This window comes from Amblyomma maculatum, chromosome 8 (assembly GCF_055883805.1).
Source record: "Amblyomma maculatum isolate TAMU_Amacu chromosome 8, ASM5588380v1, whole genome shotgun sequence".
Lineage (NCBI taxonomy): Eukaryota > Metazoa > Arthropoda > Arachnida > Ixodida > Ixodidae > Amblyomma > Amblyomma maculatum.
The window spans coordinates 110,158,014-110,184,713 of NC_139351.1; the positions used below are offsets into that span (position 1 = coordinate 110,158,014).

Here is a 26,700-nt window from a genome sequence, read left to right on the forward strand (position 1 = left end):
GAAATAAAATGCTTTAAATGACTGGTAAAAAGCAAAGAAACGACAGATTTGAGTGGAAAACAAACAGATTAGAATTCATATTTTGTGGTGTACAAGAGGTCATCAGCTTCTTGTTGCCAAAATTAAGCTTCGATTGAGGAAAACTAGAAGGCCTTTCAGGTATAATCTGGATCAAATTCCATTAGAATATGCTGTGGAAGTGAGAAATCGATTTCAAGAATTAGATCTAGAAGACAGAGAGCCCGAAGAGATGTAGACTGATGTTCGTGATACAATACAAGAAGTTGCTACTAAGGTAGTTCCAAAGCAAAAGAAATGCAAGAAAGCAAACTGGTTATCTGAAGAGGCTTTGCAAATAGCTGAGGAAAGGAGGATGGCAAAAGCTATGGGGGAAAGAGAAAGATACAAGGTTCTCAATGCGGATTTTCAGAAAATAGCAAGGAGAGATAAGAATGCCTTCCTGAACATACAGTGCCAAGCAGTTGACAACAGCCAATTAAGGAACACAAGAGCCCTGTATAAGACAAAGATATCAAAGGAAGCTTAAGCTGGGCGTGATAAAGGACAAACGAGGCAAGGACCTCACTGAAGCCTCAGAGATAAAGAAGAAGTGGCAGGAATACACAGAAGAACTGTACAAGAAGGACCCGAATGTGCAAACCCAACATAAGACGGTTGTGATTACTGATCTCGAGCCGGGCATCCTGAAGAGTGAAGTTGAATGGGCCTTAGCCAGTCTTGCTAAGAACAAAGCTAGCGGAATTGATGGCATTCCAGCTGAGTTGCTTCAAAACCTCAACCATGACGCTGTTAACATTCTGCATACATAATGTCAGAAGATTTGAACAACCAGCTGCAGTAGCCACAGGATTGGAGGAGGTCAGTTTACATCCCCATTCCAAAGAAAGGCAGTGCCAAAGATTGTTCCAACTACCGCACGATCGCGCTTATTTCGCATGCTAGCAAGATGATGTTGAAAATCCTCCAAGGTAGGCTGCAGCAGTATGTGGATCGGGAGCTTCCGGACGTGCAAGCTGGGTTTCGCAAGGGCAGAGGAACTAGAGAGCAAATTGCCAACCTTCGCTGGATCATGGAAAAAGCAAGAGAGTTCCAGAAACCCATCTACTGCTTTATTGATTATGCGAAAGCGTTTGACTGCGTAGATCACAGCAGATTGTGGCAAGCTCTCCAAGAGATGGGAGTTCCAATTCACCTCATCTGACTCCTCAGGAACCTGTATGAAGGACAAGAGGCCACAATCAGAACTGGGCATGGTCTTACTGATTGGTTTCCGATTGAGAAAGGAGTGAGGCAAGGCTGCATACTGTCGCCCTGCCTATTTAACCTATATGCAGAGTGCATCATGAGGAAGGCCGGTCTGAGTCTTCAGCTGGAGTGAAGATTGCTGGAAAACGTATCAACAACCTTAGATATGTGGATGATACAGCCCGACAAAGCCCTTTTCTCTGTATTGGCAGTGTTCAGGAAAGCTACAAGCGCTAGTTGTGAACTTTCTGGGCTTGTGTGACTGCCTCACTATATCGTTCTCTGCATACCCACCAAGGTTTTCCGTGCTGTCGCTAAAGCACATATGCACCGTACTAATGATCACGCTTTTCAAATAAAAGCAATATAACAATAGTAGTAAAAGCAGCAGAAGAAAAGATACCGGAGGTGTCAGCGAAATGAATTTGTATTCGTACCGAAGTGGTGCTCAAGTTCCTTAGGCGTGACGCTTTGCAGTGAGTGGAAACGAAACCGAGACTGCTGCCTCGCCGCATGAGAATCTCTTCCCATGATGCATAACGCGATTTCAGTCGGTCACGTGGTGCTCTGTCTTCAAAAGCGCGCGCGGCGCACGCGCACAAGCGTGCGAACGCTGTGCGACGAATCCGAAGAAAGCGCTCGCGCGTTTTTATGTTAAGCTGCGAACCTTCGGGCCTTTAGTACCTGCTACTACGAAGAGTGCTTGAACAGACTCCTTTAATGCTGTTTCAAGCGAGCAAGGTGTGTTGTGGAATTGTCTCCGCCACAAAGATGCGCACCCGGTTCTCATCACAGGAAGGGGTGCACCGCAAGTTCAAGCTGCTGCTGGATTTGAACGTAAATCCCCTTTGCTTTATTTGAACAGGGATTTTGTCGCTTCCACGATAAAAACAAAACGGATTCCAGTAGTACACACGTTTTCGGTCCAATAATAGCCGGAGCTGGAAATTTTCTGAATGTGGCAAATGTCGACATTTAGCATCGTCGCTCGGCGGAGAAAATACATGTTGAAACAAGATCAGCAGCTCACTTATTTCAGAGTTATGTATATATCGGAAAGCAGACGCGTGTCTGCTATGTTTTGTGCAAAGAGCCATTTTGAAGAACGGCGCGACTTAGGCAAGGAAAGAAGGAAGACACGGACAGGCGCTGTCCGTGTGTGTCAGCTAGCGTCTGTCCGTGTGTGTCTTCCTTCTGTCACACGGCCGACTCGGAACTACCTTGAACTTCCTTGGTCTAAAGGAGCGCAAGGGAGTCGCAGGGAGTTTCGCCTTAAAGGAGTTGACCCCGTGTCACACGGCTTGCAACGAGCTTCTCAGAGCAGCCAACAGGGGGCCATTAGGCACTGTTTATTTTGCACAAAGATATAAAAAATAATGTCCAAAACAAACTGAAATATTTTTTATACTACTATTTTCTTCGCAAAATGCAATTAGCTTTAGTCATATCAATATAAAAGAACACACATTTGCTGAAAACAACGACCATGCTCTAAACATAGCCATTTTTTCCGATCTGCTGGACACCATGCGCGGCGTTGTGCAATACGTGGTGCAGTCGCGACAATTAAACACAACTAACCGAGGTAGAATACAATTTTATGGAATAATAACTAATATATTTAGGAGTAAAAATTACATTATTGAAGAAATATGTTATTTAATTACTCGGAAGCAAAGCACATTGGAAACGAGAGTACTCCCTTCGCCCATCAATGGAGATCGTCGATCTCCTTTGCTTCAAAACTCCATTTAACTTCCTTCCATAATGGACTGCCGTGTGACACGGCACGTATCTCCCTCAAGGTAATGGCTACCTTGGTTGAAGGGAGTTGAAAGGAGTTCAGCCGTGTCCGTGTGACAGAGGTAGGGAAACATTAATATAAAGATATATGTGCTCTAGCTCGGAGCATAAATACCGGCTTGCCTGTATGTAGTCTTGCACTCACAGAAAGTGCGCAAACCTTTGAGGGTAATAAAAAAAAAATTGGGGGGTTTAAGCATATATATATGGCTTTAAGTGATGAGCAAAAGCTGCAAGTGTTGAAGTGGCAGCCCCTGTAACACCGCCTTTTCAATTGTCGTTTTTTTTTTTTTTTCCATGATTTTTTTTTTGTAATAAGTAATTGCCATTTTTTCCATCAGTTTCTGCGATCATTTTGTTACTGCACCACAAATGAAAACTGATGGATTATCGGAATGAAGCTCACATCAGCTGAAGGATCTATGCATGCTCCAAAAATCCCAATCACTGCATCCACTCGGAACTAATGGCTCACTTCCCGTGAAAATTTTGCATTGATAGAAAAAAGTGTATTGTCTCAAAAGCAAGGGTGACCGGCTCTGATAATGATTGGCAGCGCTATTCGAAGAATGTAAACTTGAAATCAAAGCAGAAGAAAAGTTTTACAATGATTATCTAGCTTGCTAACAGATGATAGTAAAAAAATTCTGGAAAGGGATCAGTCCAAAGCATTCGTCTTATGGCATACAAATGAATAAAGACGACAGGGTCCTCTGTTCATAAGAGATGGCAGCTGGATTCAATTCATATTCTGCTTCTGTATTCACGAATGGGAATCCATTGCCTTCCAATTTAACATGAGACTCCCTGAGCTCCATTATGGATGACACCATCACTTCCGAAGGAATTGCATCTGCCATTGATCGTCTTGCTCCTAACTCAACGCCAGAGCCTGACAGTATTTGTGCAAAATTATTCAATATGACAAAACCCACCATGTACAATATTTTAGCCACCTTGTTTCACCAATCTCTTGTTAGAGCTTATGTGCACAATTGAGTGGAAATTGGCTATAATTGTTCCAATCTTGAAATCCGGTACCTCCCAGCGTACTAATTACAGGCCAATTTCACTCACAGCTATATCTTTCAAGCTCTTAGAACGTATATAATCAGCAGGTATGAAGTACTTAACATGACAAAATTACTTTTTGCTCGACCAGCACGGTTTCCATGGTGTTCGATCCTGTGAAACAAATATTTGATCTGATAACTGACCTCCATCTAGCAGTGCACGCTTCGTTATACATTGATGCCATATTCATAAATTTTTCAAAAGCATTCGTTACAGTCCCGCATAAACATTTAATATTCAAACTTACCTGCCTTAATATCAATAGCAATGTTGTTCAGTGGCTTACACGTTTCCTAACTGGCTGTTATCTGTTATCATAGATGGGATCAGTTCCTCTCTAGCTCATGCGAAATCGGGAGTGCTGCAAGTTATACAGTGCTTGGACCTAATCCTCATGTATCAGTGACATTACCAATAGCCTTTTCTCCACTATATGATTATTTGCAGATGATTTTGTTATATACAGGGCGATAAATGGGCCATCGGACACAGCCTCTTAACAGTCAGACATTAATGAAATTGCTGAGTGATGCAAACGTTGGCAGATGGAAATTAACAATGCTAAAACAAAATCAGAGTTGCCACTAGCTCAAAAGCAATTGCCAGGGAATATTCAATGAACAGCTTAAATATTGAAATGGTTAGCATGCACAAATACTTATGGGCCTGCATATCAAGCAGCCTAACGTGACAGTACCACACTGACACAATAGTTGGCAAGGTATTTAGGTCACTAGGTTTCATTAAATGCAATCTACACCAGTCTAACGCACCTACAAGACTTCTGGCATACAAAACAATAGTTTGTTCTAAAATAGAATATGCTTCACTAATCTGGAATTTTAACTGATATATTTAATCAATAAATTAGATGCAGAATAAGGCTGCCCAGTTCATCGGTACAATTTCTGCATAAACATATATTGTTAGTTGAATTTAAACATCCCTTAATCTAAGTTCTTTGGAGAAACGGAGACTGCTGGAGACTGCTCTCTCTTCTGTCATGTTTATATCAATATTATCATGCACCACTGCCATTCTATGTCACTCATACAAACCTGCTCATCACACTTTTACACGCCTCGGCCACAAGTCCAAAGTTCAGCCAATATTTGCTTGTACTAGCTTTGTCATTCGCCACTCTTGCTGCTATTTATGAATGGAACAAATACCTGGAAAACATTGCTGCAATTAACAGCTGCAGTGAATTTGTTTGCAAATTGAAGTTTCTTTTTTGTATTTGAAACTTGTGTCCCATTGTTTGTTTTATTATGTGTATTAATCATTTTTTTTATTCATATAATGTATTCTTATCTCCCTCTTCTTATGTAATGCCCCTTGAGGCCTTTAGCGTATGTGAGTAAATAAATAAATAAAGGGATACAGTAATTACCACATAATAAGTCTGCAACAGTAGAAATTAAATATTAGCAGAGGTTTAGCATAGTTAAACATATTATTCAGCAAAAACTTCACAGGGATTTCAACTTTCGCTTCTTCTTAATCTTAGCTCTGACTTTCATTCTGGCAAAACACAATGTACAGCTGCCCAAATCTTTTAACTGTTGTGCGTGACGGCCACATTTTCTGTGATTCTGTCTACGGAGGAGTTAACATACTAGAAGTCCAAGTATAAGCAAAGGCTCACAAAGCCCTAGCTCAATTTTGACCGTCTGGCATATTTTGTCCGGTCTAAGAGCACAAAATTTGGACGTCACACATGCCAGGTAAAGACATGGGGCTTTTTGATGAGAGTAGTGAGCTATGGTTTCAACTTGGGTAACAATGAATTCCTACTGGTATTTTTTTGATGCAGACTAGGCCTATGCAGGATCCGCACTGAGCAAGCGCTGCTTGATATCATTGCAGAGGGCTAAGCGCATTGCCATCTCCATTGTCTCTCGTGGCTGACTCTTAGTCAAGGTGCGATTGCTCTGTGCTCATACGCCCCAGTCACAACTGACGTTATGGCTGATTCTATTATGCGATGGCGCGGTGGAAAGTCTAGTCACATAGCTCGGTCCAATTCATCGCTCTTGTTAACCATATTTGAAATGTCACCTAAAAGAGCAAAAGTCAGAGGCCAAGGGCCACCCAAAGGTTAGAGTCTAGGTCATGACCTTGTGGTGCAACATCAAGGCGGTCCACAAGGCTAGACTGAAGGACTTGGCTGGGGTGACATGATCGCGTAAGCACACTCACATTTTGTGTGGGTTTATACGAAAGGAAAGACACAGTATCTGCAACATTTTTCTGTGGACACCTGAACTGCTTAGCAAGTTTTCCCTCTAGTTTCTTGAAGTTCAAATGAAGGTCAAATTATCAAACACATGAAATGCGGCTCTGCCTAGCATGGTGAAGCATTCGCTTCAGAATTGGGGTGAAACTTAAGCTCCATCATTAGAGTATGATGCGATAGCGTTTCAGACACATGGACCATGTTTTTCACATATTAAGTTTCAATGTTTATTTCTCTTTTTATTTTTTCTTTCTCCTTTTTTTTGTACTGATATTTAGCATCAGCAAACATTGGCTTTCCCTCCTGAGTTGTTTGACACCTTTGAATGCATTCATTTCATTCAGTTATTTCAGTCACATAATTGATCAATTACACCCACTAAGTTCTCTTAATTAGCATCATCTAATATAGATTTCTCATTCTGAGCATTTAGACATCTTTAAACCTCATTTTTTAATTTTTATTTCATCCGTAACTTACTTTAATTGAAAATTACTCTAAATTTTCTTAATTACCATCATCAAGCATTGCCTTTTTATCCTGAGCATTTTGACACCTAAGAATCCCTTTTTCAATTATTCATTTCTTAAGTTAATTCAAATTAATTGATCAGTTGCACACTAAATTTTTTTTATCACACATTGGCTTATTCTGAGCATTTTGACACCCTTGAACCCCCTTTTCAACAAATAATTCTTGGTTGTGATTTCATTAATAAATCAGTAATTTCTTTAACTTGTCATTGCTTGTCACACTCCAGTCAATCATCAATTTCCTGCAAAGTATGTGTGCTGACTACGCCGACGCTTTTCAACCGAAGGAGCTGCATAAGCTATCGTTATCAGAAGGACCCTTAAAAGATTTGCCTTGCATGTAACAGCCGAACTAATTTTAAAAGAAATGACATGACAAATTTTTCTTGGCGGTGAAAAATGAGAAATGCGAGTTCATGTCAAGTGGAGATTGCAGCAGTGCAGTTGCATGTGCCTGTGCTGACCGGCCGACTGCAACTAATTTGGTGGCGGTGCAGCTTCCATAAAACCGTCGATGGGATCAGCCTATTAAGTGGGTTAACCATGTCATAACAGCCTTGCAATGCATACGTCAGTGCATGTTTATGCACTCAAGCCACGGGCAGTTTTTAGTTCAGCTTCTTCTGTTATTGCTGCACACGTGATTTCTTTGCATGTGTTCACATGGGAGTTTAAATGCAGTGCTCTTTTATAACTCAGCAGTGTTCACTGTGTCTCAGAAGAAAAAAAAAAAAAGGAATCAACATTGATTCGCTCGTCATGCGTCTGGAGAGCTGATGTGGTAATTGCACAGATGGGTAGCTTTTGCTTGCATGGAAATTGTGTCTTGACATTGGGTCTTGTCTTTTGTCTCATGCTGTGGCCTGTTTAGTCTATTACGCAAGCTTAGACACTTCAGTATGAAAATTATCTGTTTTTGTGGGGTGGGGCCTGTGACAATCATTCAGAAGGATTTGGCAACTTTTGATGGTTTTCCAGTGATAACTAGGTTGTCAACATGCGTGGCAACAAAAAGCTCCCATTCTGTTGGCAGTTGAGGTGGGCCTTCACCTCAAGGGCCATGGGTGAGAGGCTGTGCCCACTGTTATGAATGTGCTACCTTCTCCGTTTGCTTGAGGTGGGCTTGTCAGTGGGTGTTGCAAAGGGGGTGCATTATTGCCATCTCTGTTGCTTCTATGGAGCATGGAAGATTTCTAAGTTCTGCTGAGGCTTTTCAGTTACAACATAACATAACAGTATAGTTTTACGTATGCAACAGCAGTTGCATCTTGCCTGTACTCACCTATGGGGCTGAAACGTGGAGGCTAACCAAGAGACTTCTACTTAAGTTGAGGACAACCCAGAGGGCTATGGAACGAAAAATGGTAGAGGTAGCATTAAGAGATAGAAAGCATGCAGAGTGGGTCAGAGAAATAACTCAAGTTACCGACATTCTAGTAGAAATTAAGAAAAAATGGACATGGGCAGGACATGTAGTGCGAAGAGAGGATAACCGATGGTCGCTGAGGGTAACAAATTGGATTCCAAGGGAAGGAAAGCGTGGCAGGGGGCGGCAGAAAGTCAGGTGGGCGGATGAGATTAAGAAGTTCGCAGGGTCAAGTGGATGCAGCTAGCACAGGACCGGGTTAAGTGGAGAAATATGGGAGAGGCCTTCGTCCTGCAGTGGGTATAGTTAGGCTGATGATGATGATAGTTTTACTAAGAGCCAGGCCTATATTGAGGGTCATAACTGCTTATTTTAATGTTGTGAACTATTCATAACTTGCCTCTTGTGAAGAAGTTTTCGGATTCAGAATCTGCACAGTACTCAAGTTCTACACGTAAACTTACTCTGCTGTTTTGTATCTGCAGGTGCTAAGCTGCATTTTTCACCACAGCAAGTTGCGGGGAGGAACTTCTTCAAACTCCTGGTGTATTTGATATCCTAATGGCATTGATGCTCACAACTTGTAGAATAGTTACTCTAATGATATTATTGTCTTGACTCTGGTCTTCAGGGAAGTTGTTCATGCCTTAGGCCGTCAGCACAATCAGGTGTTTTCAAAATGCACATGTGACCGCTACTTTATAACTAAACGGGAAGCAGCAGACCTCTTGAGCTAATAAACTTCTCAGAGAAATGCATGTGTTAAAATACAGCCTCTTGCTAGTGGCTGTTTTGTCAACAGCTGAAGCTTTTTTTATGTTGCCTTCACATAGGACATGCATAACTTCATACTCTAAAAATGAGGATAGCCGCTTTTGAACTGTGGCTTGGCGCTCACAGTGAGCTGTATTTTATTTGTTAGCAGAAAAATTTAAGAACTAAAACAAAAGCACTTCACAGACTTCTACATTAAATGCATTTCTTCGAATCCCAGCTTACTTTTTCGAAGGAATGCAACAGCAAGCTTATTGTGCATTGAATTTCAAATGGAAGAAACTATTATGAAGGAAACGGAATTTAAAAATCTTCCTTTAACACAATGCCGAGGTTTCTCCAACACTGTGCTTAGCACATGTTAGCCGGTCTCTGTTACCTTCTGATATCCCATAAAACCCAACAGGCACATACATGTTGCTTTGGGTCTTTTTATTGCTGCTGTGACTAATTTTGCTGTTTTTTGTGTTGCAGGCATCAACCATAATTGTGAGCACAAGGAATACAACTTTCCCAATGAAGAATATTTCAGAACTACTGCTGTCCCGCAGTGATACTCATACTTTTCACAAAGCCATAGCTTGTGACATAAGTATGCAGTGTTATACCCATCCATTTTTGCTGTATTACTTGAACTAAGAAAGCAAAGACTGTAAAAGATGCCAAAATTTTGATCTATGTCCGAATAGACAAGGTGGGCAATGTCATGAGTAATATGGATGAGTTCGTCAAAGTAGCCGTGGAATGGCACACTGATCTGTACAGCAGCCAAAGCGCTCGGGGAAAATAATGTGGGTAGCATTAGTACGGAGCATTAGATGTTCCTCTCATAATGAAGGATGGAGAAAGCCTTACAAAGAAGGAAGCAATCTGGTTTGAAAATTTGCAGTTACATTATGGAGCTATATATGTGTATTTGTTTCTCTACTTGTTCTATTTCAAGGAAATTAAATTAGTCGGCCGATGTGACACCCTTTGTGGGATGTTGTTGATGCAAACATTGCATTAGCACAGCTGCCTGTGGTATTTGTTTTGTGTACTGACACTTCTTTTTTCTCTGCCTTATTTTGCAGACCGTTAGTAATGAGCCAAGGGGTGTTAAATCTCGCAAGAAGACACCTTCGGTACTGCGTCTGCAAACTTTTACTTCTTCATTGTCTTTATTTGTAGTCTGTAAAGTACCATGTCCGCTGGTCACTGTACTGAAATACGGAAATTGTCCAGGCATGCAAAGGACTAAGACAAGCTTGTGCTCTGTCACCACTGCTGTTTACGCTTTATTTGATAAATATGGAAAGAAGGCTACCAGAGAGTAATCTGGGTTTTAATCTGTCTTATAGATTAGGCGGAAAGGTCGTAGAGCAGTGGCTCCCGGGTTAATGTATGCATTCAATATCATACTGTTAGCAGAAATCCATGACGAATGATTTGCAGACTCTAGTTAATTCTTGTGGAGATGAATTCTCCTGGAGCGGGAGCTTTAGGCTTCAGTTTTGCTTGAATTAAGTCGAGTCTCATGATTTTAAACGGTGTAACTGAGCAGGTGGTCAAAGTACAAGGCATGAGATACCCTAAGTGGCAGAATATGAATATCTTGGCAGGTGGATAAATGGACTAATATACACAAAAAAACCCGAATGGTCTGTTAAAGCAAAACAACGAAAAATGCTAAGATAATAAAATAGGTTATTTTGGGGGTACAACAGATATCAGGCACTGACGGATATTTGGAAAGGAATGATGGTTCCGGGGCTTACTTTAAAGGCCCAGTGTCCACGCTCCGGTCGAAAATATTTTCTTCCCCAGTGACTGTGAGACTTTGCTCCCAGAAAGCAAGGCTGCAAAATATTTTTAAAAATAGCAATAATAATGCAGTTACAGCCATCTTAGTTACCCGATTCTATCAGGTTTTTCTCCTGCCGTTTCCTCGCAAAGGTTTTTCACCTGTCTGGTCGTCTAGCCTCTGCAAGCCAACTTCCCCTTCCTCCTCCGCGTTTGGTGGGAGGTGGGGCGTGGTGCTTTGCGTGCCTGAAAAAAAAAAGGGGGAAGGGGAGCGTAAGCTGCTGCATTCAGTCCTTCTATGGCGAGGCAAAAGCGTGCAGCGTGCAGTGGACACAATTAGTGGCGTACACCCATCCTTCACCCAAAGGGTGTTGTTTTCACTCCGTCAGCCTTGCGGCTCGTAGAGAACGGGGAAGCTGGTTTCCCAACAGGGAGGATGAGAGAGCTTTGATTTTTATTTTTGCTGCTTTGCGGCACGTGTATCGCTGTAGAATTTCGCACAGACTATCTCCGGTACCTCAAAATCAAAATACATGAATGACATCCAGCATATTTAACTCCTCTCTGTTAAAATTTGATCAGAAGATGAAAGCTTAGAATCCCAATGCCTTTCTCTTTGTGGACAATGCTTCTTGCAGCACCAAAGTTCTTGTGCTCAAAGCCACCAAAATTATTTTTCCCCTCCAAACTGCGAAGGAAAGTAGAGGCAAGATCATATTGTTACGAGGTACGTCGAGATGTTAGGAGGCGATGGTACGTCGTAGCTGCAACAGTTCACCGTCAAGGACACACTCACAGGAGAACCAGACGTAGCTGCAGCGTCGTCTTTCTCCACTAGCCCAGCACTTCGTCATCGTCTCTTTCACTGCGTACCGTAACAATATTTTACCTGTTCGTATTACACCCATTGGGAGCTTACCAAAGTTATGGGTTATGTTGAATGTGTGGAGGCTGAGATTCTAATGATGGCGATACCTGATGTAGATTTTATATGTGCTGTTGTTACTGCTCTTACCGATACCTTCGGCACATCTGCCGTTTTTTTTTCTTTTGAAAAAATTGCTGAAAAATTGATTCAGAGAGTATAAAATGAACCACAATAGAACAGTCTTCCTTTTGTGTCATAATGTGTACAAAATAGGTTTAAATACACTCCAGATCAAAATTGGTCTGCCCTCAGTATAGTCTTGTATCTGGTTCAGAAGTAAGAAACATTGAAACTAAACCTTTTTTCACCTGTGAAGATGAAGCCCACATTGTTCTTAAATAATTGGCAAGAGACTGTGCTCATCTTTTTTGTTCAAATTCAAGTGTATCATAACCTGACTCTTCACTGTATTTTCCGGTGTATAACACATTTTGTGTACAGAAATTTTGCTGGTGCATCCTTGCAACTGTGCATTTTATGTTGTTTTATTTTCTTTTTTGCACTATGCTCCATAGGGAAATTCATTGTGAAACGGCAATGTTAACGACTTCCGTGACTATGAAGTCAATGGACATCTCGCAGGACGCAAGCATTTGTAATAGGAAATGCCACAAGATGATGACATCCGTGCTTCTCTCCTTCCACACAGCCGTTACAAGACAGATCATTCCACTTTCCATTTGCAACTGTTGTGACTACTGCATATGTTTTCCACACGGCGTGTATTGTGCCCGACACGAGTGGTCCGGCGTGATTACAATCAGATCGGTAATTCTGAGTGCGAAGTAGATGTCTGCAGCGCTGTTTCCAGAAATCGACAAGCTTTTCGATTGCAATTTAGAAGGTGAATCCTTTGAAGGCTTTTAGTAAAAATAGTGTCGCTGCTCTGTGTGTGCCAGATTTTGGGGTGTGTTGCCTATCATTTCGTACAGTGGTAGGAGTGTTCTGACAGGCTCGGAGCATTTTGTGTTCGTCGCACAAGGATCATATGGTTGAGTATATGTTCACTCTAAGTGGAAAAATTATGGTGCATCTTGTGTATACTTTTCGCTGAAAGTTTTTCAATATGAGGGGAGTGTCTTAAACAAAGGTTCTCAAAGGTTGTCAAAGAATTATTGTGACATCATGACATGGGTGTATGAGAAAACCAGTGTACAAGACATCATTTTTAGAACTATATGGGCTGAGTGATTTATTTTTTATCCATGATCTTTCAAGTTCTTCAGTGAAAACTCTAGAGAAGCACACTGGTGGCCTGAGTCTTTAGTGCATCGTCTATGATCTTGTAACATGCTTTACTACCTTAAATCTTCTACATGTCTTACATAGATCCTTTGGCATTGTGACGAAATTTCTTTTTCTTGTTACTCTATTTTTTTACTTTACTAAGTGTGTGGAAAGCCGCTTTGCAAAAATATGTTGCATTGTCTTTCCTACCTAGCAGCTGGTGATAGAAGGCTATTCGAATGCATTTTGTTGACCTGTAGGGATCTGGCCTGACCATGTGACTGTCCTATTATGGGATGCGTGCCTCACTTTCTATAGGAGAGTGTGTCAGCGTTGCTTACAACAGCCGGTAATCACGATTCACCTCGGGCTGCTAGTTTCTTCCGTCATGCTTTTACTTGTGCTATCTGTACTCTTGTTCATTTTACATGGTCAGAAGTGACAGGCATTTCATTATGCACACCTTGCTGGTTCTTTAAAAAATATAGAGCTGTTTGTGCATTCAGCTTGCACCCTGAATTCTTGCATTCTCGTTTTAGGTCTTGGTTCATAGCTTGAAGCATATTGTAGAGTAAAGTATATAAGTCTTGGCTTGAGATTTTGCAGCATCTGTCAGAAGCTGAAAAGTTTACTGTTTGTTAGAAATGACACATTTATTGGAACCAGAGTAAGTATTAGGAATTCTGATTGATTTTTCAGAAAGCTTCCTTTGCGTTTGTCAAACCTGTTCGAAAAAGCTTTTTCAAGTTCATGCAGAGCTCCGCTGCTCGTAACTAGCTGACACTCATTACTTTCTAAGCATGCATAGATGGCAGTTTCTGTCATGAAGCCAGTAATTGGTGTACATGGGCCAATGGGAGAGAGTTTTACTAAGTGCTAATCTGTGTTTCGTTTTTGTCAGTATGACCTTTCAGAATCGCAGCCTCATGATGCCGAGAGCATGAAATGTAATATGGAGCAAACAGAATAACGAAATTTGTTTTTGTCAAATAAATGCTTGAAATTCCAGCATACTCTGCAATATGTGTCGAATCAGATTTTTTATAGTGCAGCCTGCCAAAGATACAGCAGGCCTGGAAAAATTAAATTTGTGGATGTGTTGCTCATGGCAAAACAACCTGAAATATCTTTGATTGTAATGCAGCATTCCCAACTGACAGAATAATAGTGATTTGTGCTCTTCTTTACTACACGTGCCTGTCTAAGCCTGCAGGCTTTTTGTCTGGACGTCATCAAATTATGTAAATTAGCTCATTTCATTATTCTTTTTCTTAAAGGATACCCTATAATGATATAATTTCTAAAAAAGGCATCTGTTGTGAAAGCCTGAAAGGTCATATCAATGCAGCTTTTTTCCATTTTGAGAATTTTTCAACATTATGCATCACTCATAATAGGGGTATTTTGCTTCAGTGTAGAGTTCTGACCTAATGAATTCAACTTTGTTATATGTTCAGTTTTGGACAGTTGGTTGAAGTTGCTTGTAAGCATTCTGCAAATGAACAGATAAGTGTAATCTAGATTTGTGTTGCCTAGTTTGTGTGCTAGGGATTATAGAAAGGGAATTTAACTTCCGACAAGTTGCCACAGCTCTTGATGAAATTGCCTTGCGCTTGTATTACTGTTTTTTCCGTGTATAAGGCGCGATTTTTTGGCAAAATTTTCGGTAGTGCATCCTATACAACGGTGCATCTTATGAGCATTTTCTTTATTTTGTTTTGTGCAATGTTAATACCCGAACTTCATCGTGAAACGATAACGGTCGCGAAGCCTGCAATTACAATACATACAGTCGTTATAGTTCTACAATTGAACAGCTGTCTCACTGGCAGAATGCCAAAAGGTGACGATGTTCATGCTCCTCGTGCTTTCCACGCTACCAAGACAAGCCACATCGAGCCGAATCTCTTTTCCAGTTACGATTTGCAACATTTTATGCTGGCTATTGCATGTGTGTTTTGCCACGTGCGTTAGAGCGCCCGTGCGCAGCGATGATATCTGCAGTAATTATGAGTGGAAAGAAGACACCTGAGCACTGTCATGAGAAATAGATTACTGCTTACCAAGATGAAGCCTTTCACGGCTTTGAGTAATAATTGTATTCCTGCTGTTGCTAAGGGAGAATTTTTTTGCACATGAGTGTTACTTCTTTCTTTCTATCATTCGCACATGTACGTAACAAATTTTCATTCAGGCACTTATCCCATGATGGTCAAGAAAGCATATATAGTCAAGTCCTATTTCCCTAACTTGAATATATTGAGGTTTGTCTTATATACCAGTTATTTTTTGTTTAAAGCCTCTAAATATGAGGGGTGCGTCTTATAAAGCGGAAAATATGGTATATCTGATTCCTGGTGCAAATTATCTTCTATTTGATGTTGGCTCTCACCTTTTACTGAACTTATGCCTTTCATATGCAGGCCCAGGTACCGCAACCTGCGAGCATGACAGACGTGAAGATTCATTGGATCAAAACCACCCGGGGCACTGCACAGAGCCTTCTGCCAGCTCACACCAGGGTAAACCAACACTAGAAGGCAAGAAGCTGCATGAGTGCAGCCACTGCAGCAAAAGATTCACCTTGAAAGGTGGCCTAAATAGGCACCTCCGCACCCACACGGGTGAGCGTCCATACCAGTGCGACCGTTGCAGCAAAAAGTTTGCTTATAAATCAACCCTGCGGGGCCATATCCGGACTCATACGGGCGAACGTCCGTACCGCTGTCATTACTGTGGCCATAGCTTTTCAGAAAGGAGTCACCTGGCGAGGCACATACGTACGCACACAGGTGAAAGGCCGTTCCAGTGCCAGCTGTGCCCCATGGCGTTTTCGCAAAATTCGCACCTTGTATCACATGTACTATCTCACAAGGGTGTGAAGTTATTTCAATGCGACTTGTGCCCTAAGGCATTTAGAAGTGAGCATGAATTGGAACACCACAAAGGAAACAATCATTAAGGCAAAAAGCTAATTTCCTTAAAGCCGATTGCTTTAATACCCATCCTGCTACTAGCTGGCAACGTGCTATCTCTTTACTACGACGAGGGTTTCTCCCTAACCTCTATTTAGGTGTTTGTTGTTTGTAGTACTTAATGTGCTATAATTAGTCTAAAAAAGTATTTACATGCTGTCAAATTAAACTGGCATGGGCTGCTTCTGAAGCATTTTCTCTGAGAGGAACTATAATCTTTTGAGCCCTCAGACTTCTCTGATCTTTGGTTGTATCACGGCATACATTGTTCGCATCGGCAAGATGCTTTAAACGATATGTAGCATTTTATTATGCACGCCATTTTACTAGCTGCCTCTGAGAGTTGCGGAGAAGATGAGAGCGGTGGCGGCATTCTTTATTTTGTATTTTGAGTGCATTAAATTTTTTTGACATTACTCATCAGTCCTGAAAACATTTCAGCACCCCTGCTTTCATCCATCAAGATTACCTTATGCTGGATTGATGAAAAAGTAAAAAGTGCAGTGTCTCAAATTGTTTGCTAACCTTGGAGGTTTTAGGGGTACCATGTTTTCAAAGGGAATTTAATAATATGATGACTCCAAGTGGCTGCACTACCCAAAAAACGGCCACCTAGTTAGATATCAATCGCATACGTCAAGTTTAAGTGCTTATGCGCTATGAAATGTTATTAGATTCCTATCATTTGTGTTAAGTGTTGTCTACATAATGGGTTAGATTTGTGGGCATGCTATAAATGCTTGCATGGTTGAACAAAGTTGTGAATTTTGCTGAAGTACTTGCATATGCATTATTCAGTTCACAGCAGTGTAGAAAACTGTTGTGCATTTGTTAATTTTCATTGTCTGCTTTTTGTACTTAGCTCTCATGACATATTATTTCCCTTTGGAAGATGTTTTTTAACAATGTGCTTGTCTGCACATTGGTCCTGTATAGGTTTTGATCAGTTCTGAAAACATCACAGCACCTCTATTTTCATCCATCAACGTTGACTTAGGTTGGAGTCAAACGACCAAACTTCTTACACGCAGAGACATTGTTGTGTGTGACAGCGAGAAGTTTTGTACCATGACTGTTGTCAGTGCTTGAGCTATTCTTTGTGACAGAATTCACTTGCCCATGGCACAACAAAGCACAGTTCTTTTGTTTCTTCTTGGTTTCGGAGAAAATGTGACACTTATATCTGTACATGATCTCATTTTTCTTAAACATGCATTTGGATTTTCTAGTCTAGTAAAAATAAATCTTAGCAAACGAAATGAAATGAGCCCAACATTCCTGTATTGCAGTAAGCTCGCTTGCCTGCATTACCACTCACTGTAAGTGCTCGAACCTTCGCACTCAAACTTTTGTGGCGTATTTACTATAGACATCATTTGGCATGGATGCTTTGATCTGGCTGGCTCTTGTAGAGCCATGGGCACAGGTGCCAGGGTCATTTCATCAGAACAGCAAAAGCAGCAGGTCTGTGATTGACCTGGGTGTTTCCCACACTGTTGTGTTTTGAAATGTTATGGCTACAGGATCTTTCTTGGCGTAGCATAAAAACCTTGACAAAGAAAAGCACAAAAGGAGGGGGTAAACAACGAATGATACACCAATGAAACAATGATACATTAGCGTGGAACCAGTGCTATTTTAATTAGAGAGCAGTGCCTGCACATGTGTTAGTCAGGAACCATATTTTCAATGGCGGTGTTTTTCTTTCATTCTTTGTATCAAGGCGAATAACAAAAGTTAACTGTATATACTGGAACCAGCTATTAAATGCTTAGAGTATACGGCCTTTGCGCAATCTGTGTCACATGCTAATAAACAGAGGTTGAATTCTACTACTATTGTAAAAACGCTAGTATCATATTTGAGGTCTTGCACCTTCCCAGCATTTGACAACGAATACTTGATGTGTGAGAACGAAATGCAAGCTGATGTAACTATTATTATCCAAGTAAAAAATGGCCAGGTTTGCATGAATACAATTCAGTATGGTGTAATGTTAGTGACGGTTCCTGTGAAGGTTTCGTGCATGGTGTTGGCAGTTTAACATATATAGTGAAAACATCTATAGTGAAAAAAAAAAAAGTGCTATAATTTACTTCTGTATTCCCTTCTGCTCAGTGCTATGGTTTTTATTGTACTACAGTTCAGCAATGAATGGGTGAAGTAGCACAGTGATGGTTATATTCAATGGACTGTCAGCTGTGGTCCATATGGTAAGTACATAAGGTACCACTCATAGTCTTGTGAATTCCTAAAATGTGAATGACTATTTTTAATTTTCTGTGCAGCTAACGCTAATTTCTTGTTACTGTAGAAGCACCATCATTGGGCTTCAATGATATATAATCATGGGCAGTGCTATTTTTGTCCCGATGCCATCTGGCTGAGAAGCAGAACAGTAGTATGTGTGGCACTTGCCAGCATTGCTTACATTTATGTTTTGCACATAATGCTTGGCACTTTGTTCTTTGTTCTTTTTTGCAATAAATTACTGATGAATGTAAAAACATTCGCTGTTTTCTGTATTTATGCAAATGGCAGCAGTGCTGTAAGGTGTAACTTGCTTGTAATTGGGAATGTGCTGAGGAGCCAGTAATGTCAACGTATGCAGCAATGTTGATGGTTCTTGGAATAACGGCTTGACGAGCGAGTTGGTGGATAGTACCCAGATCTGCGGCGCAACTTAGACAAACATGTTTATAGAAACGCAACACAAGCCCACACTACCAGCTGTAATATGAAACGAAACCGGAAATTTCTCTTTCACACTCACCCATAATTTCTTCTTCTATTCCCAAGTACACTCAACAGTATCTCTTCCTGGGCTAGTTGGTGTGACATTGTAGTTTACCAAAAGGAAATACAGTGCTAAATTTTTGGCAAACCACACAAAAAGACAAACGGGACAGGCGCCTGTCCCATACGTCTTTCTGTGTGGTTCATCAAAAATTTAGTGCTGTATTTCCTTTGGTTAAACACAATATCCCAAGTACATCCCACTCACAAACCACTTATTCCCTAAGCAAATGTTAACAGCACTCACATCGTCCAAGCATGACAGCCACAACTTCTGCCACATTTTCACAAACTAGAAAAAAACCACCATGCACCTGCAGCTGCCACGATTCACGTTTACTCCCAATGCATCTAATCAACAAGACCAGTTTGTGAGATTTTAATGGGAAAACTCGTCAAGGCAACTCTCTTTCAAACACTGATCACCTTGGCCAGCCTGGCCAACTGCTGTTCATTACGTACCATGATGGCTTTCTTCTTCAAAAGCACAAAATCCTTAAATGCCTGGGCTGCCTTTTCTTTGTATAGGCCAGTAGGAACCACTATGATGGCTCCATGTTTGCACATTTAAAAAGCACAAAGGTTATTCCTCTAACAAAATCTCTGCTTGTAGAATACGTTCCGTCAGTAGCAGGAGCATCTTCCAAAACGACCTCTTACTGAGGTCACTTCACAGCGACTTCTTACTGAGAATGACTGCGGCCACTGGCATTAGAAAAATGGGAAAGAATAATGCGTCGTCCTAACTCGTCCCTCTTTGCTCTTGTTTTTCGCGCACTCATTGATAGACAGGCAATGACTGACACAATCCACGCTGAAGTGAAGGTTACACGCACGCCACCAGCTCTTGACATTGTGCTAGGGTACGCCGTGACGTCGGGCAGCGGCGTTTTTTGCATCGCGACGCTGCGCTCTCTCTTGACGCCACACGTTGCTAGGAGGCGCCATTATGTCACTGCGGCTTCCCCATTGCAATGGCATTGGTGTGGTGTCACCGAAAGCGCATCCCCGTTTTGTCATTTTTTGGCAAATTCCTTTCTAATTATTGTTTCCATTGATTCCTCTTAATTACTCTTTAATCTGACCTAGCTCTGCCTTTCTTGAGCTTCTCTACCTCATACAATCGTTCTTGTTTTCCCAACTTTTCTTTTATCGATGCAAACATGCTGACAAGTTTTACAAGATTTGCGTCCACGTAAGCGCGATCATACTCGCTTAATGCTTTTGCATAATTGAATATTTTTCTAGTCAATTAATATGTTCAAGTCTTTTGAAAGCGAATTCATTGAGTTTCATTGCAAGGTGCAAGCGGTAAATTTTTTCAGGGTAGCAAACTTTTATGGTAAATGTTGCATTGATGGAAATAGCAATACTGAATTGTTGTAGCCTTTCAAGTAATCATGTGAAGGTTCATGCAAATAATATCTATTAGAGATAAGCCAAGAAGTGATGCCAGTCACTTTTTACTCAAAGGCAGTTTGCTAGAAAATTCATGAAATTTACAAAACACTTTTATATCGGCTGAACACATATTGCAATGTAATCTCAACTGTTATTGAGTTGTTTACCAATGGACAAAGTTGTAAAAGTTGATGGAGAGGGCAATGTAAGCTAATATGGTTTTGGCCCGTGTATGGCTGTATGCTTTGTAAATATAAATATAAAGGGCCTTACTTTTCAGACAAAAATTGATGTTACTACAGGGGACAAATTAATGCCTGCCAAAAATGGTGTATAATGTGCCACTCCATTCACTATATGGTGCAATATTTACAGTGTTTGTTATCTGGCATAATGCCACCAATCTGCGACATGAAGGATGTGATATTCTCTTGAAGCAAAGAAATCACATGGAGAGGGAGCATGCTCTAAAAAGCTCCATGTTTGCTTTGTACACTATTATGTAGTGCATACCATGTAAGAGGGTTAAAGCAGATTTTTTTTTTCTTTTGCTGAGACAAAACGTACGTCACTTCTGTAGTAAGCATTAGTGATAGGGAATTTGTGTTCTGTGCTTACTTTATTGCATCTGAATAGCTTTTTACGACCCGCCATGGTGATGCAGTAGTTAAGGCATTCAACTGTTGTGCCTACGGATGTGGGATCAAATCCTGCACTGTTGTGCGATGTTAGTGCGGTAAAAATTTGAAAAGTCCCTCTAGTGTGCTGTCTCTCATAGTCTGAGTCGCTTTGGGATTATGGGATTACGGCTATGCACAGCCAGCGGGGTAGGCAAGCTCCCGTGCCAACTGCACACAGGCGCTACTCGTACGCGACACCTGTCTCGAACCCATGGTGTAGATTCGCAGCCACGGTAGGTCCGTACGAAATAGGCAACGACTGAGCACGCTAGGTAACTATTTAATAACCCTAACATAAGACGACATAACACACTGGGGAAGAATGCTCTATCCGATAACATAAGGGTTCGGGTATCTCGCCAGGTTTTCCTAGTCGTCGGCCGATAGAGAAGGTCAGGGTCGTATGTCGAAGGTCCCCAGTTGCAGGCGAGGCAGGACCCTTCCCCTTGCTGGCTCCGCGGTTTTGTTCCTCTCTGTATTGCATACCGAGAAGTAATCGGTTGCTTCTCGGGACAAGACTACGAGATGCAATTAGTTCCTCCTCGCGTTTGGAATATACCCTTCCCTAAGTTACCAGTGCGATGTTGTGGTGTCGCTGTGTATGAGAAGCGAGGGAAACGCTAAGTGCCTTCTCCCCCACCTTCTCCTAGCGAGCGCACATCGTCTCGTCACTCGGCCGCGCTCGTCGGTGGTTAGAAAGGACAGTGGGATACACGTGTATCCCCACAGGATATTAAGCTCCATAAAATAAACCAACCAGAATTTTTGACTTGCTGTAGTTGTTCTCGGTATTCACATTCCGATTTTCAAGCATGTTGGAGTCTAGCTGCTAATTTCCTTTTTATATCATAAGGAATCTGGCATCATGCTATCCTTTTGGTGATATTTCATTAGATATATACTCAGCATTGCTCAATAATGTCTGTGCAAGACTGTCCTTGTTTATTTGGATATGTTAGTTTTAAGCCACATTACTTACTGTGTTGTCAGCTCTGTAGCTTCTCAGTTTGTATTAACATTATGCATAATCGGGTATATAATTGCAGCCGATAAAAGCTAGATGAACTGATTTTCTTGCTTAACTGCACCTTGAACAGACTTACGTTCGGGAATTATCTTTGAGCTATGTGATGCAAAGAGTCGTAAGGGATTCTAATGCTGAAAGAGGTACAAGGTTAGAGCACCCCAATCAGACCTCCTTCCGTCTTGACATTGTGGTGGTTTGTTCACTTGTGTGTATTATATTTATTGGTAAAACAAATGCCTGCATGGTCTGTCTATTCTCAATCTGATAAGTGTCACACATGTCCGTGATTCATAACCTCCATAAATGTACAGGCTCTGCTATGGCTGAGCTGATTGAGAAATATATGACCAGATTCATGTATTCAGTCATTCTCTTTCTCTCTCCTGGACGGATAATGCCGAGGGTATCTTGTTGGTTTTCATGCAGGCAGTCTCTTGACAGACCATGAAACAAGGGCCAGCTGCTTCAACAATTACCATTGTTTTTTGTGCTATGCGCCTTGTGTACATGGAGTCCAAATAATCTAGTGTTAAAATACCACCTTTGTGTTAGAATACCACATTTTGCTGGTGGCTGTTTTGTCAACAGCTGAAGTTTTTTTTTATGCCGCCTTCACATAGGACATGCATAACTTCATACTCTGAAAATGAGGATGGCCGTTTTTGAACTGGGACTTGGCGGTCATAGTGAGCTATATTTTATTTGTTAGCAGAAAAATTTAAGAACTAAAGCAAAAGCACTTTACAGACTTCTACATTAAATGCATTTCTTCGAATCCCAGCTTACTTTTTCGAACGAATACAAAAGCAAGCTTATTGTGCATTGAATTTCAAATGGAAGAAACTGTTATGAAGGAAACGGAATTTAAAAATCTTCCTTTAACACAATGCTGAGGTTTCTCCAACACTGTGCTTAACACATGTTAGCCGGTCTCTGTTACCTTCTGATATCCCATAAAACCCAACAGGCACATACATGTTGCTTTGGGTCTTTTTATTGCTGCTGTGACTAATTTTGCTGTTTTTTGTGTTGCAGGCATCAACCATAATTGTGAGCACAAGGAATACAACTTTCCCAATGAAGAATATTTCAGAACTACTGCTGTCCCGCAGTGATACTCATACTTTTCACAAAGCCATAGCTTGTGACATAAGTATGCAGTGTTATACCCATCCATTTTTGCTGTATTACTTGAACTAAGAAAGCAAAGACTGTAAAAGATGCCAAAATTTTGATCTATGTCCGAATAGACAGGGTGGGCAATGTCATGGCTAATATGGATGAGTTCGTCAAAGTAGCCGTGGAATGGCACACTGATCTGTACAGCAGCCAAAGCGCTCGGGGAAAATAATGTGGGTAGCATTAGTACGGAGCATTAGATGTTCCTCTCATAATGAAGGATGGAGAAAGCCTTACAAAGAAGGAAGCAATCTGGTTTGAAAATTTGCAGTTACATTATGGAGCTATATATGTGTATTTGCTTCTCTACTTGTTCTGCAGGTTTTCTATTTCAAGGAAATTACATTAATCGGCCGATGTGACACCCCTTGTGGGATGTTGTTGATGCAAAAATCACATTAGCACAGCTGCCTGTGGTATTTGTTTTGTGTACTGACACTCCTTTTTTCTCTGCCTTATTTTGTAGACCATTAGTTATGAGCCAAGGGGCGTTAAATTTGGCAAGAAGACTCTTTCATTACTGCATCTGCCAACTTTTACTTCATTCTCTTTATTCGTAGTGTGTAAAATAGCATGTCCGTGAGTCTCTGTACTGGAGTACGGAAACTGTCCAGGTATATAAAGGATTAAAACAAGCTTGTGCTTTGTCACCACTGCTGTTTATGCTTTATTTGATAAATATGGAAAGAAGGCTACCAGAGAGTAATCTGGGTTTTAATCTGTCTTATAGATTAGGCGGAAAGGTCGTAGAGCAGTGGCTCCCGGGTTAATGTATGCATTCAATATCATACTGTTAGCAGAAATCCATGACGAATGATTTGCAGACTCTAGTTAATTCTTGTGGAGATGAATTCTCCTGGAGCGGGAGCTTTAGGCTTCAGTTTTGCTTGAATTTAGTCGAGTCTCATGATTTTAAACGGTGTAACTGAGCAGGTGGTCAAAATACAAGGCATGAGGTACCCTAAGTGGCAGAATATGAATATCTTGGCAGGTGGATAAATGGACTAATATACACAAAAAAAACCCGAATGGTCTGTTAAAGCAAAACAACGAAAAATGCTAAGATAATAAAATAGGTTATTTTGGGGGTACAACAGATATCAGGCACTGACGGATATATTTGGAAAGGAATGATGGTTCCGGGGCTTACTTTAAAGGCCCAGTGTCCACGCTCCGGTCGAAAATATTTTCTTCCCCAGTGACTGTGAGACACTGCTCCCAGAAAGCAAGGCTGCAAAATATTTTTAAAAATAGCAATAATAATGCAGTTACAGCCATCTTAGTTACCCGATTCTATCGTGTTTTTCTCCTGCCGTTCCCTCGCAAAGGTTTTTCGCCTGTCTGGTCGTCTAGCCTCTGCAAGCCAACTTCCCCTTCCTCCTCCGCGTTTGGTGGGAGGTGGGGCGTGGTGCTTTGCGTGCCTGAAAAAAAAAGGGGGAAGGGGAGCGTAAGCTGCTGCATTCAGTCCTTCTATGGCGAGGCAAAAGCGTGCAGCGTGCAGTGGACACAATTAGTGGCGTACACCCATCCTTCACCCAAAGGGTGTTGTTTTCACTCCGTCAGCCTTGCGGCTCGTAGAGAACGGGGAAGCTGGTTTCCAAACAGGGAGGATGAGAGAGCTTTGATTTTTATTTTTGCTGCTTTGCGGCACGCATATCGCTGTAGAATTTCGCACAGACTATCTCCGGTACCTCAAAATCAAAATACATGAATGACATCCAGCATATTTAACTCCTCGCTGTTAAAATTTGATCAGAAGATGAAAGCTTAGAATCCCAATGCCTTTCTCTTTATGGACAATGCTTCTTGCAGCACCAAAGTTCTTGTGCTCAAAGCCACCAAAATTATTTTTCCCTCCAAACTCCAGACCCTACTTTCAGCTAATATACAAAAGCATTATGCACTCTATCAAGTTGCTGTACAAAACAAGATTGTTAGAACGCCTGTTGCTCAACTGTCAGTAAGACTGTACAATAGTAATTGATGCAAAGTTTGCTGTTCAGGTGATTTCAGTGTCTGGAGTGGCCTGAGAAGTGAAGCTGTGAAAAGCCGTTCCATACCAGCAGGCTGTAAATGTGATGACATGATGTAAGAGGGCCCATATATGATTACTGTTGAAAGCTTCCTTGAAGATGAAGCTTGGGCGAGCATCCAAGAGACTGCTGAGGTACTAGAATCTATTGAGGAATTCGTATCTGCAGGTGCGGATCTTGTGTGCTTCCGAAGAGCTTACAGACTGTGCGATTCTCACCAAGTAAATGGCACATGCGCCATAGAGGATGACTACGAGGAAATTTCCGAGGAAAAGTGTCAACATCTGACGGAGACGAGCATGCAAGAGTACTTAAGAGGTATTAGAGCAACAGGAAGGCTTGCAAAGTCAAGTGCTTTGCTACCAGAATATGGAAAGGAATACACTCTGCACACAGAAAAATACTTACTAGTATGAATAACTTTTTAAGCTTTCCTGAACAATTTCCTATTCATGCGTGTGAATGCATTAAATGCTGATGTGCAATAAACTGATCAACATTGTGCTTTTAGAATTTTTTGTTTGGGTCCTTTCAATGTCCCTCTTAACGAGGTTTTTCTGTAGTTTCTCTCCCTGAGGCCCTTGGATTTAGTGATGCCAGTGGTTGGGGGATTGTATCTGTGGTGGCAGTTAGAAAAAGCTATTGGAAGATTGGTGGCTGAAAAGCAGAAAGGTGAATTAAGGTCAGAAGTGTAGAAATATATGTTTAGTAACTTGAATGATGAATTTGGGGACTGGTCTGTAACAAACTTCAATATATTTTGGAAAGAAAACATCCAAGCATGGTGGCAGCCACCATTACCCTATTTCAAAAGGGACCCTTCCATGTTTCATCCATTCATCCATTATATATCTAGTGGCACAGAAACTGAAATCATAAAAGAATCACTCAACTGCGAAGGAAAGTAGAGGCAAGATCATATTGTTACGAGGTACGTCGAGATGTTAGGAGGCGATGGTACCTCGTAGCTGCAACAGTTCACCGTCAGGGACACACTCACAGGAGAACCAGACGTAGCTGCAGCGTCGTCTTTCTCCACTAGCCCAGCACTTCATCATCGTCTCTTTCACTGCGTACCGTAACAATATTTTACCTGGTCGTATTACACCCATTGGGAGCTTACCAATGTTATGGGTTATGTTAAATGTGTGGAGGCTGAGATTCTAATGATGGCGATACCTGATGTAGATTTTATATGTGCTGTTGTTACTGCTCTTACCGATACCTTCGGCACATCTGCCTTTTTTTTTTTCTTTTGAAAAAATTGCTGAAAAATTGATTCAGAGAGTATAAAATGAACCACAATAGAACAGTCTTCCTTTTGTGTCATAATGTGTACAAAATAGGTTTAAATACACTCCTGATCAAAATTGGTCTGCCCTCAGTATAGTCTTGTATCTGGTTCAGAAGTAAGAAACATTGAAACTAAACACTACCTTTTTTCACCTGTGAAGATGAAGCCCACATTGTTCTTGAATAATTGGCAAGAGACTGTGCTCATCTTTTTTGTTCAAATTCCAGTGTATCATAACCTGACTCTTCACTGTATTTTCCGGTGTATAACACATTTTGTGTACAAAAATTTTGCTGGTGCATCCTTGCAACTGTGCATTTTAT

General features: G+C 41.2%; 1 protein-coding gene across 1 annotated transcript in view; it reads left to right on the forward strand.

Annotated features, from left to right (window-relative positions):
* The first annotated feature begins 2,981 nt into the window (after positions 1 to 2,981).
* Positions 2,982 to 26,700, forward strand: part of LOC146182183 (uncharacterized) — a 28,032-nt gene continuing 4,313 nt past the window's right edge. Inside the window, exons 1-5 of the mRNA XM_084575910.1 lie at positions 2,982 to 3,131; positions 9,530 to 9,647; positions 10,129 to 10,179; positions 12,281 to 15,951; positions 22,907 to 22,921. Of these exons, the coding sequence (XP_084432036.1) occupies positions 15,301 to 15,951; positions 22,907 to 22,921 (666 nt within the window). The 5' untranslated portion in view covers positions 2,982 to 3,131; positions 9,530 to 9,647; positions 10,129 to 10,179; positions 12,281 to 15,300. The remainder of the gene's footprint in view (positions 3,132 to 9,529; positions 9,648 to 10,128; positions 10,180 to 12,280; positions 15,952 to 22,906; positions 22,922 to 26,700) is intronic.